Source organism: Octopus bimaculoides, chromosome 2 (genome assembly GCF_046866305.1).
Source record: "Octopus bimaculoides isolate indiv1 chromosome 2, ASM4686630v1, whole genome shotgun sequence".
NCBI classification, from domain to species: Eukaryota; Metazoa; Mollusca; class Cephalopoda; order Octopoda; family Octopodidae; genus Octopus; species Octopus bimaculoides.
In genome coordinates this window covers 50,015,650-50,030,290 of record NC_142929.1, presented here as the reverse complement: position 1 = coordinate 50,030,290, position 14,641 = coordinate 50,015,650, and the positions used below count along the sequence as shown (strand labels likewise).

The 14,641-nt window shown below is 35.0% G+C and overlaps 1 protein-coding gene and 1 pseudogene across 2 annotated transcripts in view; one reads left to right on the top strand and one right to left on the bottom strand.

The window, feature by feature from the left end:
- LOC106873657 (katanin-interacting protein) overlaps window positions 1-14,641 on the top strand; it is a 509,583-nt gene that overhangs the window by 423,159 nt on the left and 71,783 nt on the right. For both annotated transcript variants that reach the window (XM_089344962.1, XM_089344970.1), the window contains exon 35: window positions 591-751. In XM_089344962.1, coding sequence (XP_089201088.1) covers window positions 591-751 — 161 coding nt within the window. The remainder of the gene's footprint in view (window positions 1-590; window positions 752-14,641) is intronic.
- Window positions 7,012-7,074, bottom strand: LOC128247186 (U6 spliceosomal RNA; annotated as a pseudogene).

Sequence of the window (14,641 nt, the reverse complement as noted above, 5' to 3'; positions counted from 1 at the left end):
AGATATAATGACATAACATTGTAGTATGAACATAGTCATATAGGGTTGCTCATAGATCCAGTTCTCCAAGCAAAGTATGGCTGCATCTTATTTAACATTCAGGCTGTTATTTAGAAATCTAATTTGTGACACAAGCCATAAAATTATTCTTCGAGATTTCATAAAAAGTAAATTAACTTTTTCTCCCTTACTTTTTTTCTTTTTGCCTTAAATTTCAAATTCTGCAGGATCTGTTTAATCATTATTATAGTATTATGTGAGTGTGCTATAATTTCAGTCTAAATTATATGGTGTGATTGGTAAGTATATCTCTTCACTCCAAAATAATGATGTGAGGTGAGTAAAAAGCCGTAACTCTGAATCAGAAAATACTGCCTATGGTTCAATTTGAAATTGTGGCCTATGTATTATTATGTATTATATTTCCAACACAGTAAACCTAGTAATTTCCCTGCATCCTTCTCATTCATTTACAATGTGTGAGAAAAATCAAGACCTTTAAATTACAAGTACAAATGAGGTTTGTAATTATATAGCAAGCAATGACGCTTAAATTATATAGTCACTTGTAATTTTCTGTTTAATTTCAGTTACTTGTAGACGATCTGCTAGTTTGCAATGGTAGCCTTCCAGCAGTTAACAATGCCTCTCGCGGAATCCTCCCAACTTGTGATATGCCACACCCATATCACACACTCCTGTTCACTGAGAATAAAGAAGTGTTGAAGAAAGAGCGACACACTGTTATCAGGTAACTTAGCTTTGCTGTTAGTAAGTGCGCTGTGGAAATATACCAATGAGCTGAAGTGACAACTCTCTTGCTGATTAATTTATTGTCATGGCTTAAGGCAAGCTTTTATTTCAGGAGTTATTTATTTCGATGAGAATGCTTTTAAAGAGTAAAGGAAGAAAATTACATTTACTGTCATGAGAAGGGATGTGAAAGCTAACCACTATTGCGCTTTTGCAGGCTTATGAAAAATGTAAAACAAAAATGCAAAATGCTGTAGTGTATGTGTGTGTGTGTGAGAGAGAGAGAGAGAAAGAGAGGGAGAAAGAGAACGGTTCATTTGAGAAATGTCAAAAAATATGCAAGGTTTCTTTCTTTTGAAATATATCAGAAGAACCAGAATAGAAAAGAAATAATTATATCTGTTTCCTCCCATTTTTGCCTTTGTTTTATTTCTAGTATTGTTTCTTTCATTTTTTTTTTCGCTTTTGTTTTCCTTTTCTTAGTTTTCTTTCTCTCTCTCTTTTTTTCTTTTCCTGTTTTTATCCGCTTTAACCATCTTTTTTTTTTTGTTCTACATCTACACGTATACAACTGTTTGGCAGCTCTAATCTCTAGATGTCAAGTCATGGAATTATCTTTGTGCAAGAAGGCAAAATTGCAGTAGCAGCTGGACTTAAGTACTTTACCATAACTAAAAAAAGTTTGGTGCTTCATTTACTGCTGTTGTCAACATTTTGCTTCATCCCCATTGGCTGATAAAATAGCAACCAGAAACCATGCTGGACTCTAGCCAATTAACTGTAACCACTGTTACTAAAAAAGTGGCCTTATTCTTAATCAAGATAAACTATTAATTTTATTTACACTCAGTCTTATGTTTTTCAGTTCTAACCCCTCTTTTATGTACATACACTCATAAGTGCTTTGCTCAGAACTTCATTCATCTATCTACTACTCCCTTTTACTGTAAAAAACCATACTCAACTCCTGTGGTCACCTCGTTATGCTTGACTTCTAGATATATCGTCATTGGTTCAATGTCGACTTTCCCACATTTATTTCTTTTATTCTATTACTTGTTTCAGTCATTTGACTGCAGCCATGCTGAAGCACTGCCTTAGAGGGTTTTAGTCAAAGAAATTGCCCCCCCCCCCCAAGACTTATTGTTTGTAAGCCTAGCACTTATTCTATCGGTCTCTTTTGCCAAATCACTAACTTATGAGGACATAAACACACCAGCATTGGTTGTCAAGTGATGGCAGCGGGGCCAAACACAGACACACACATAAATATATATATATATATATATATGATGATGATAATGATTTCCAAAGTCATCTATTCATTTTGAAGTCAGCTACACTCGTAGAAGCTAGTTTAGAATCTAGCTGCACTTGATGAAACCACCTGCATTTGCTGTACATGCTAAGTATGATAAGGAGTAATTCTGCAGTGTTATACTCCATTGCTCCAAACAGTTTTCAAAATGTTGCAAAAAGAATGATGGCTTGATTTCCTCACTGAAGATTGATTTATTTATATATATTCACAGAATGACTGATTTTATTTCACAACTTCTAGATATAGAAATATTTCCAAAATGTGTTAAAATAACTTCAAAAGTAATTTGAAAGAACAACACAGGAAAGATAGTGAAATATTAAATGATGGAGACTACTCACCTTATTAACGCAATATCTGTGGATATGGTGCAAGTGCGAGAAAAATAATTTGTCTGTACCAATTATAGTTATACTCAATGAAACAAACATTTTTACAAAATGTCTTATCTCTTAGAGTAAACGTATAGTATTTTTTTTTTGAGAAATTTTTATATAATTTTATTTTGATATTCTTAAAGGTAAAACAAAAAAACTCATGAGGGAAATATATAAAATATATACAAAAAAGACAATATATTTTTACCAAAAGATAAAATGTTATTCTTGTCCTCCTGTTCATGAAAATATTTGAGTTGTAGCATCTGGTTAAAGACAGATGCTCTGAACAGGAGTAATCATAGAAGAGCAAGGGACATAGGATCCTGTCTAAGTCTGGTTTGTTGAAGATGTTACTTTACAATTTTGTAACATACTAGCTTTGTATTATAGTGCCTGACCTCTTGTTCAACTTCCAGAAATCTGGGAATACTGTGCAATATACTGTACCCTGTATTGAATAAATGGATCCTGTTTTTGAAGTTGGTTAATTTTGCATAAGGGGTGTTAAAAATGGTTATGTTCTTTACTGTCAGTGGATTCGTAAGGATTGAAATACTCTGCTTTAGAATTGTATTGATTTGTACCTGTATCTGTTAAATCATGTTCTTCACTTTTCTTTGCTTAATATTCATCTTGTATAAGGCAGTGAACTGGCAGCGTTGTTAGTATGCTGGGTAAAATGCTTGGTGGCATTTTGTCCGTCTTTACGTTCTGAGTTCAAATTCTGCCGAGGTTGATTTCGCCTTACATCCTTTTGACTTCAATAAAATAAATACCAGTTATGTACTGTGATTGATGTATTCGACTTACCCTCTCCCCAAAATTTCTGGCCTTGGGCCAAAATTTGAAATCACTATTCATTCTGTAAGCATTATATACCATATACATAGTGCAATATGATATATTTTAAGAATTCTAAGGGGATTAATGGATATCAGACTCTGCTTTAGAGGTGTATTAATTTGAATCTGTTAAGTACAATTTAGTTTTTTACTTTATATAATTTATTTCATACTTTATTTTATACTTTTTATTATAAATACCATTTGAGCTCTGGGGTCAATCTTATCCCCAAAATTGTCAAACCTTGTGTCTAGAATAGAAAGGAATATTTAGTTAGTTATATTCTAGCAGCTTACAACAATGACTTTTCAGAGCTAAAATTCTTAGGATATTTATCTAAAATGTAGAAGTTCTATTGGTCAAGTTCAGTTTTATCTGGGACTAAATTTTAAACTGTTGCCAATTTCCGACATTTTTTTTTCCCCACTTTAGTAGGAATAATCAAATTATTTGAAACCAATTGACTTCCACCATTCATGTGTACAACTATGGCAACTGCTTTTCTGCTTTTTGGCACTTTCTACAATTTTTGAACTGGTATTGCTCACTTGAAGGTATATGTCTTAGAAAGTTGTAAGTAATTTGTCATTTCTTGACTGTGTGGTTAAGAAACACATCTTGTGACCATGTGGTTTCAGGTTCAGCCTCACTGTGTGACACATTGGGTGAGTGTCTTTTACTCTAGACTCTCAGGCTAATCAATGCTTTGTGTGTGAATTTGGTTGATGGAAACTGTGCAGAAAGCTGTTGTATGTTGTAGATATATGTGTGTGTGTGTGTGTGTGTGATCGTCATTTAACGTCCATTGTCCATGCTGGCATAGGTTGGATGGTTTGGACCAGAGCTAGCAACCTGGAGAGCTGCACCAGGTTCCAGTCTGATTTGGCATGGCTTCTATGGCTGGATGCCCTTCCTAATGCCAACCATTTTGCAGTGTGTGTTGGATGCTTTTACAAGGCACTGGCACAGGACTCTTGCAGTCAAATCCTCTTCACCAGAGGTAGCAGTCTTAACACTTCTGCTGTGGAGTACAGGTCTTCTTGGGTAGTATGGGAGCTGAAAGTCTATCAGATTTAGAAAATTTTATACCTATATATATATATATACACACACACACATATATATCTTTATGGTGACTTTTAGTGGAGGATTACCACTAAATACCAGTGTAGTGTTTAAGCATTCATGGAAGTTATGCACATTTGATAAAAACATGATAATAAATAGCAGTATGACCCATGGTAATTCCATGGCTATTTTGAAATTATAAGAGAATTAAAAGTTGATAAAGAACCATGAAATGCATAATTTCCATTGAAACAGTAATTTTATTTTTTAGTATTTGATTCTTAAAATGGTGTAAAGATCACAAATAGTGCTATCTTAGGAGAGAATATCTTTGAAAACTGTATTCTTTGTTATAAACTTGTGACCTCTTCTACTTTGGGAGTTGCTTTCTATTATTTTTATCATTTTATCAATAAGTAAATAATCTTCACTATAAAAGGAAATCAAAAACATAAGCTATCTGCAGTATTATTCTGCCATGGTATAACTCTATTGGTTAAGCTTTTACAAGTCTTAACATGCTTTACTACTTCCTTGCTTTGTACTTCAGAAAAGTGCATTTATTTAGACTTGAAATAATAAATGAAGTATAATGCTTGCCTCACTAAACTATGGGTTCTAAAAGATATATACAGGGTGTGGTGAATATATTGTCATCTAAATTATTCGAAAATAAAAAATCACTGACATCTCATTTTAACAGATATATTTACCAAAATTACATAAAAATATCTTGAAATTGCCATTGGCTTCAACCATGGCTCCCAGATGATTTCGGAATCTCCTGCAACTCTTTTGGATGGTCTACTTGTTTAAGCTGGGGAGTGCTGCCATAATCCTTGCCTTCAGTTCATCTTTGGTGTTACAAGGAGTTTTTTTTTGTCTCTTGCTCAACTGTGCCCCACACATAATCAAGGGGATTCCAGTGTGGAGAGTTAGGTGTGATGTGGTCGCAGAAATTGTCTAGCAGCCATGATTGGGTCCTCCTCCTTGTGTGGCATGGTGCAGAGTCCTGTTTCCAGATATAGGGTCTTCCAGCAGCCATCCTCTTGACTCAGCGCAGCACTATCTCCTCCAAGCACTTGATGTAGACCTCCGTGTTGAGTCTGAGGCTGTGTGAGAAAATGTATGGAGGCATAACATCGCCATCACTAGTGATGTTCTCTGGATGTTTGATTTTTATCACTCTCGTGCATGTTTTGAAGACATGGCAAGTGAATGGTTGTTCTGTATGTTCACTTTCTGTTCGTATTGGAGCATCCGGCATGAATGCCAAGCAGTACAGCATATTGTTTTCAAATTTCTGGCAGAGTGAATTGCATCATGGTGCTGTTTATCTCACAGATAGTGCCCCACTGACCCCACTATACTGTGTAGTTGACAAAATCAAAAGCAAACAATGTGCATGTGCGAAATGAAAGATATAAAATGGCAACAATATATCCATTGCACCCTGTATATACATACATACACACACACACACACACACACACACGCACACACATATGTATACACATTTTGTGTTGGCTGTCAGAAGAAAGTGTACTCAATAACATAATTGAGATAAATAAATGTATATATAATTTCTTGCTGCTCTAAGTTTCACCAGTGGAAGCACAGGGAGCAACAGATTGGCTTGACCAAAATAAAATATCACCATCTTCATTATCATTATTTGATATCTGTTTTCCATGCTGCCATAGGTTGGATGATATTATAAACTATATACATACATATAACATTTAAATTTAAAGTATTTGTCAGTCAGTTGTCTTATGACAAATATAAACAGTATACATGCTGTATCTATAACAGTTTATGTCTTCATTTTCCTTTCATAGTTTATCTGTTGATTGTATTATGAATAGTTTAAATATCTTATACTAGATTATGTCTTTGATTTCATTCCATAGTTAGAGCATTACATATGCAATTGGCAGCAGAATAATATTAAATATTAAGGATGATTGTACTTAAGTCGGATGATAATGATGGGAAGGCTGGTTGTATTTAGTAGTAGCAATGTTTCTGATAATGATGCTGGCAACCAGGGTCGGAGGTTTTCTTGTTATATTTCTATGCCACAAATCTCATCCACCCTTCCATGAACATACAGGACCTGTATTTTTATGAGAGGTGGGTGAGATCTGTTAAAGAGTGGCGAAGCTATTAATCTCATCTTTGGTGTTAAATGTACCCGATAAATATATATATATATATATATATATTGTTGTATCTGGGGAGAGTCATTCTGTTTTAATGCCTTATTAACTAACACACTCACGTGTTCATTTTCCACATGTTTATTATTTCCCTAAAATTCTCATTGCTTCTTGTAATCTCTTCAATATTAGTTGACTCTCTCACTCTCTCTTTCTTTCTCTCTCTCTCTCTCTCTCTCTCTCTCTCTCTCTCTCTATATATATATATATATATATATATATATATATATATATATATATATATATATACACATGTATGTATGTATACAACTGGCTTCCACACAGATTCCATCAATCAATTCACTCACATGACATTCTTCAAAGACACTTGTCCAAGGTGCTGTGCAATAGGTTTGAACCTGCAACCATGTAGTTCCAAAGCGAGCTTCTTAATCGCACAACCATGTCTGCACTTATGATAAAAAGAAATGTGGAATGCTTCACAAAATTGCTTGTCATCCTTGCACAGGGGACTTGCTAATCTTTTAATATAAAAACAAAAACAAAAAGAAAGCACAGAAAGAACCAATTTGAGCCAAATTCAACATCATAATCCTTTAACCCATTACCTCCCATAATTCTATTAACTGGAATTTTTTTATGAAACTTTGATTTCTAGCATAAAACAGCCTTAGAAACCCGCTGAAATGATCAAAATGAAATTTCAAAATAACATTTTAAATAGAAATAAGCGAGATATTGGGTGAAAAATTAGCAAACCTCATTTGAATATCAGAGAAATATACCTAGTAGATATAGCAAAAAGGTTAGATATGTGTAAATATTGACAGATAATTACGAAATTTGTAATTTTTAAGTGATCTCATATGAGATCACTGGTAGGTAATGGGTTAATTTAGAAAAATGTTTGAAAACAAAAATATCAAACTTTTATATGTCTCCATATTCTTTAAGAATTACATCACACATGTCTTAGCTGAATGCTTAACTAAATTAACATGATCAAAAGAACTTTTGTTTAAGCTTTGAAGGAAAACCTAGTTTTGAAATCAGAACCCTCTGAAATAAGAGACATCGGTGAAACAGATCATGCTGGGATTTGCAGCTGCAATGAGGCACCAAAATAATTCCATGTTTACTAGAAATATATCACAGTTGTTACACAGATTTCTTGTGTGCGTGTATGTCCCTACTTGAAAAAAATTACACGATTATAAAATTTAAGCTAATATGTAACCGCAAATGTAAATTTCTTTCTGCAAGAATTCTAGAAAAGCAATAAAAAGAAATCCTAACTAGGAGTTGGATTTGTTTGTTTATTTATTTACTATTTGTATTCTGATTTGTCCTTTACGGTTAGTTTTATTTTTAAGGAAATAATCAAAATCATAGCAAATTCTTTTAAAGCAAAAGCAAACTACAACAATAATAACAATAATAATAATGATAAATTGAAAAAATGGCTTCTTCTTTACCATACTGTATTTCTTTCTTTTTTTTTTTTGTCGGGTGTGGGGGTGCTTAGTTCAGAAATGTAGAATTTGTTTTGGTTCTCTCTCTCTCTCTCTCTCTCTCTCTCTCTCTCTCTCTCTCTCTCTCTCTCTCTCTCTCTCTCTATCTATCTATCTATCTAACTGTCTCTCTCTTTCCCAAAATTTCGTGATAATGTCTGCCTACTGGCTAAACATGCTGCTAAATTACTTCAATGGTGAACTTTCAGTTTGAAGTGACTTAATTTCATTAATAAAATTTGGAAAAAGGAAAAAAAAAAAAAAAGTGGGTAAGAAGAAAAGTAGGAAAATTTCATGGTAATTTGTCTGTAAATCAATTACCACTACCCTGAATACCACCATAGCAATCATCAGCATCTTCATAAGCATCTACTTTTTCATCTTTATTATCATCGCAGCCATCACTACCACAATGATGACCACCACCACTAACTTCATCATCATCATCATCATCATCATCCCCACCACTACCACAACAACAATGACTATCATCACTAACTTCAACCTTTCCCTCATCATCATTGTCATCACCAACACCAACCCCACCACTAACTTCATCATCATCATTGTCACCATAGCCGCTACCACCACTACCACCACATCATTATCTCCGGCACCACCACCACTAACTTCATCATTATCTACACCATCATCATCACCACTACCACTATTATCCTCTCCACCACCACTAACTTTATCCTCATCATCATCACCACCACTGCTAACTACATCATCATCAGGATCATCATCATCATCTTCCTCCTCATCATCATCATCGTTATTATTTTATAGTGACACAGGTTAGATTACATATGATCTGTTATTGTCATGTTTGTCATTATTTCTTTTGCAAGGCTCAGTATTCCCAGATCTATCTTCACTGCTTTTTGCCGTGCTTTTCCCTTGTCAATCTTTCATCAGTATCATGCTGTAGGTGCCTTATATTGTCAGTACAGAGTTATATTCCATTCAGTAGGTGTTATCTGTCCATTCAGTAGGTGTTATCTGTCCATTCATGTTATATGTTTGTATGAGCCAATAGATGATACCTTTACATTGTCATTCGAGCAGCTAGCAATGGCAGCTAAATCTTCCTCACATCATATGTTGTCATCTTGGAAGAATATGTTGGCGGACAATGTAGACAAATATATAAAAATGCAGAATGGTCACTACTGGAATCATCATTATCATTGCCATCACCATTTAACATCTGTGTTTCATGCCTTTGAAAGCGCATGGCTCAGTGGTCAGAGTGTCGGGTTCACAATCATGTCAGGCTATCTGTTTGTCACTCTCCCCCCCCCCTGCTCCCACCCACACTCATATCCTACTTTTATGCAAGGTAGGATATATTGCACATCAAAAAGATAATACTTCCCACCCTCCTGTTCCAGCATCTGTAAAATCTTCACTTTTATTGTCCAAAGTCCTTTACTAGTCAGAGTGATGTTCCTTCCTTATCCTGCTCTTTACATGGAGAGAGAGAGAGAGAGAGAGAGAGAGAGAGAGAGAAACTGTTCAATCCCCATTGAGATAACAATTCCCTAAATTTCTTGTTTACCTTTCTTGCACTAATTAATACATTATCATTATAATAATTATAGTGAAAAACCAACAGAATGTGGCAGTCCTTTAAAGGATGATATTACTATTGTTTAAGCCCCAGACTGTGTGTTGATAACCAGCTGGAAAAGATGTTTTCCTGGGGCTTAAACAACAGTAACATCGTCCTTTATAGGACTGCCACATTATGCTGGCAAATAAACTTTACTATAATCATTTTCAGTATTAAACACCATCATAATCATCATCATAGGTTACCCTGTTAGACCGTCGAAGGACTACATCTTGCTCCAGTATCTCAGTATTGGCATAGTTTTTATGGCTAGATGTCCTACTTAACACTAGCAACATTACAGAGTATACCTTATTTTTTTTTGTGAAACCAACAGTAGTGAGGTTGGCCTGTAACTAACAACACTAAAATCCTCTTACCTAAGAGAAAAAACAGGAGATAAAATGGTTAATTAATACAAGGTGCTGTGCGGTTAATAAATATCTTTCGTATTATAATATCAAGCAGTAATTGATGTGCTCTCATATAGTTGAAAAACTGTTGCATTCTCCAATGGAACAGAATTGTTTTTAAAAATTCATTTTATAATTTTACGTTTCTAGCTATCTGAAACTGGAGTAGTTTTTACTTTACTTTTTTTTTTTTCACCTGCATGTTAAAACATGTATTTATAGTTGAATTTCTCTGTTATGGCTGCAATAAACAATACCAATGAATTCACATTTGTTCCTTCCCCATATACTCAGACAGAAATTTCATTAAAGTTTATTTATTTTTAATTAAGCTACCCCAATCATTTAATTTTGACACCTTCAGCTAATATGTGAAATATCAATTTATTTTTATTGCTCCTGAATAAGATTGAAATTGATCGGTTGGCTCTTCAACCAAATATCTTCATTTGATATGAGTAATTGTAGAGATGTGTAATAGTTTTCTAATGAAAATATTTTGTGTTTGTCATAGGCATTAAAGTTTGAATGAAGTCTAATCTTCTTGTCGTATGCTTTAAGGTTATGAGATTAACTCCTTTTCATAAGAAGACAATCCTATCACAAAATATGTTTTCATGCCTTAGCTACCGTCTTAGACTACCATTCATAATATCATTAAGTTGTCAAGTTATTTCGAGGATGTACTGAATGTAGAAAACCTCAAGCGGTATTAATCAAAATTATAGTACTGAACCATCCAAAATCTATTGGAAATGATTGGACTTCAAATATTTCTGGAAAACATAGAATTATTTTGGTATTTCAGTGCAGCAAATTATAATACGATCTGTCTGTCTAATGTCTGGTTCAGAGAATTCTAATTTCAACTTGTTTTCTCTGTAGTTTATATAAGCATCCTTTGGCCCTGTTAACTGAAATGAAACATTAATTTAAGGCTTGTTTGAATAGAGTTTTGAAGAATATAAGAATATTAAATTTGGATAAACAGTTTTATCAAGTGACTCTCAACTTATAGGAGGATGGTGTTGAATTCATGTTTATCAATTTTTATTTTATCTCTTTTTTTTTTATTAGTCTAATACTCTTTATAATGATTCCTGAATCTTTCATGCCAGTATTTTATTTATGGTTGGCTGGTTAAGACATTTGCTTCTCAATCATGTTTCAGGTTCAGTCCTACACAGCACTTTGGGAATGTATCTTCTTCTTACATTAGCCCTTGGCTAACCAATGCTCTTTGAGTTAATTTGATATGCGAAAACTGTAAAAAGACCATTGTGTGTGTGTGTGTGTGAATACTTACATCCTATATGCTTTGCATGGAAAACCACTAAACTACAAGCAGTGCAGTTTGTTATCACTTCTCTTCTTACAAATTATCTGATAGCTTTGTGCTTTCAGAGATATAGGAAAAAAGAGATACCTTACTTGAAAAACAGGCAAGGGTTAATGACAGGAAAGATATTTAGATGTAAAACAATGCCTCAATAATATATACATATTTATCTATCCCATCATCATTTGGTTAGTTGACTTTCCCAGACCAATACAACTCCTCCACACCTGATGTCCTGATCAAGTGATATGGCATAAATGTTTGGCTTAGGTTTTAGTCACACTGGTCTTTTGTTAACTAAAATATCTCATCGGCACACACCACAACTACAGACGATTGCTGTATTTCATTGGTTGATTCTGGTCATTGACAGTTTGTTGTCTATTCATCTGCTCAGCATTTCGTGATATTAGCTTTTGTTTCAATAAGTTCATTTACCAAATAGTTCACAACCATCCCATGCTGCACCCCATGATTTCAGTGTATCCTGATTGGCTGGTTACATACTATTTAACCCACAGCTAGGACCTGACAGATGCTACCACTCTGACCAGAGTACACCTGGGTATACTAGCAGCTAAGAGGTGGTTCCAGACTCTTCAAAGCCCTGGAATTCACAAACAAGGGCCCAACTACCAGATTCACTTTAACCCTTTAGCATTTAATCCAGCCATATCCAGCCCAAATACTCTACCTGTTTTACGTTAAAAATGACCAGACCCAACCTCTCATAACTACACTACAATTTCATTCTAAAAATATACAAACACATCACTGAAATCTCAAAGCTACAAGGTATTTCATGATAAATTCAAAGCAATGTGAATAAATAAGCAATATATTTGACAGAGAAATCTGAATGCTAAAGAGTTCAAGGTATACACAGAACAGCCATGGTAGCTTTGAAAAATGGATGTAAATGTATATGTGGTTACTTTATGCAAAGACTGGATTACAGCTGTAAAAGGTGAATGTTTGTGAATAAATTCTCATGTAGTGGTGTTGTAGGTTGTATAAGGGATGCATTATTTTAAATGTATGCTTCATTCTCTGTCAGGGAAATCAATTATCCTCTGTAAAATCTTTTTATTTTATTTGTCTTGATCATTAGATTGCGGCCATGCTGGGGCACCACTTTGAAGGGTTTTAGTCAAACAAATTCTCCCCCCTCCCCCAGTAATGCTATATCTAAAACCTGACACTTATTCTATCAATCCATTTTGCCACACTGCTAAGCTACCGGGATGTAAACAAACCAATACTTGTCATAAGGTGCTGAAGGTCAAACACAAAGGCACACACACATAAGGGAATGGCATTGAATTCATGTTTATCAGTTTTTATCAACACACACAGATATATACATACATACATATATACATCAATCAATCAATCAGGTTTCTTTCAGTTTTTGTCTACTAAATGCACTTACAAGGCTTTTGTCAGCTTGGGGCTATATTATAAGACCTTTACCCTAGGTGCCGTGGAGGCGCAATGGCCCAGTAGTTAGAGCAGCAGACTCGTGGTCATAGGATCGCGGTTTTGATTCCCAGACCAGGCGTTGTGAGTGTTTATTGAGCGAAAACACCTAAAGCTCCACGAGGCTCCGGCAGGGAGTGGTGGCGAACCTTGCTGTACTCTTTCACCACAACTTTCTCTCACTCGTACTTCCTGTTTCTGTTGTGCCTGTAATTCAAAAGGTCAGCCTTGTCACACTGTGTCCCGCTGAATATCCCCAAGAACTACGTTCAGGGTACACGTGTCTGTGGAGTGCTCAACCACTTGCACGTTAATTTCACGAGCAGGCTGTTCCGTTGATCGGATCAACTGGAACCCTCGACGTCGTAATCGACGGAGTGCCAACAACAACAACAACCCTAGGTGCCACACAGTGTGACAACCCAGAACTTTGTAGATGGAAAACCAACTTTTTTTCATACAGCTACAGTGAATTTAATTTCATATTGCCGTAAAATAACTCTAATATGACCTCTTTCTCTCCCATACTTACAGCTTCTCTTAATAATTGAATTAATTTTCTCAAACCAATCCTAATTAGTGTGCCCTATCAGCATACATACATAATTAGTGATAGCTCTTTCTTTTATGTACACTGCTGTCCAACAAAAAATATTCTTCCTATACATGCTGTCTTCAGCAGAATATACCTTTCTTCATATACTACAAACTAGAAAACAGAGCACAGTCCTTATCAACATCTAACTCTTCAACTAGTCTTTCTAATAAAAAGCATTTCAATGGAATTGGTGTAGCACACATTGTGTTCTTTCTTGCTTGCTATATATACACACATAAGCATACACTCACACTGTCACAGATATGCATGTATACATGTGCATGTATATATGTGGTATACATGCACATGTGTGTACGTATGTGTAAACATGTATATATATATATATATATATATATTGTTAGTGGGTCATATATCTGAAAAAGAAGCACACTTGAAAAGTTAGAGCAGTAATGTATTTACATGAAGTTAAATATATGTCCGGTCATAGTGACCAGTGGTTTTGCATCCATGAAGTGCTTAGCTTTATGGATGACTCGTCAGACTCTCACACTTAAAACGACTAGGGAAACCTAGGTGCTGTAAGCATCTCACACTTAAAGCTTATAGCATTGTCACGTTAAATGTGCTGGTTCTTGTCTGATCACCAAAGTTAAGCAATGTCAAGCCTAGTTAGCACTTAGATGGTTGACTGCTTGGGGAACCTATGTATTGTAAGCATCTTGTGTGTATATATATATATATATATATATATATATATATATATATATTTGTTGGCACTCCATCGGTTACGATGACGAGGGCTCCAGTTGATCTGATCAAAGGAACAGCTTGCTCATGAAATTAACGTGCATGTGGCTGAACACTCCACAGACACATGTACCCTTAACATAGTTCTCAGAGGAAATTCAGCATGACACAGAGTGTGACAAGGCTGGCCCTTTGAATTACAGGCACAACAGAAACAGGAAGTAAGAGTGAGAGAAAGTTGTGGTGAAAGAGTACAGCAGGGTTCGCCACCACACCTTAGCGGAGCCTCGTGGAGTTTTAGGTGTTTTCGCTCAATAAACACTCACAACGAGAATCGAAACCACAATCTTACGACCGCAAGTTCGCTGCCCTAACCACCGGGCCATTGCACCTCTGCTATATATATATATATATATATATATATATA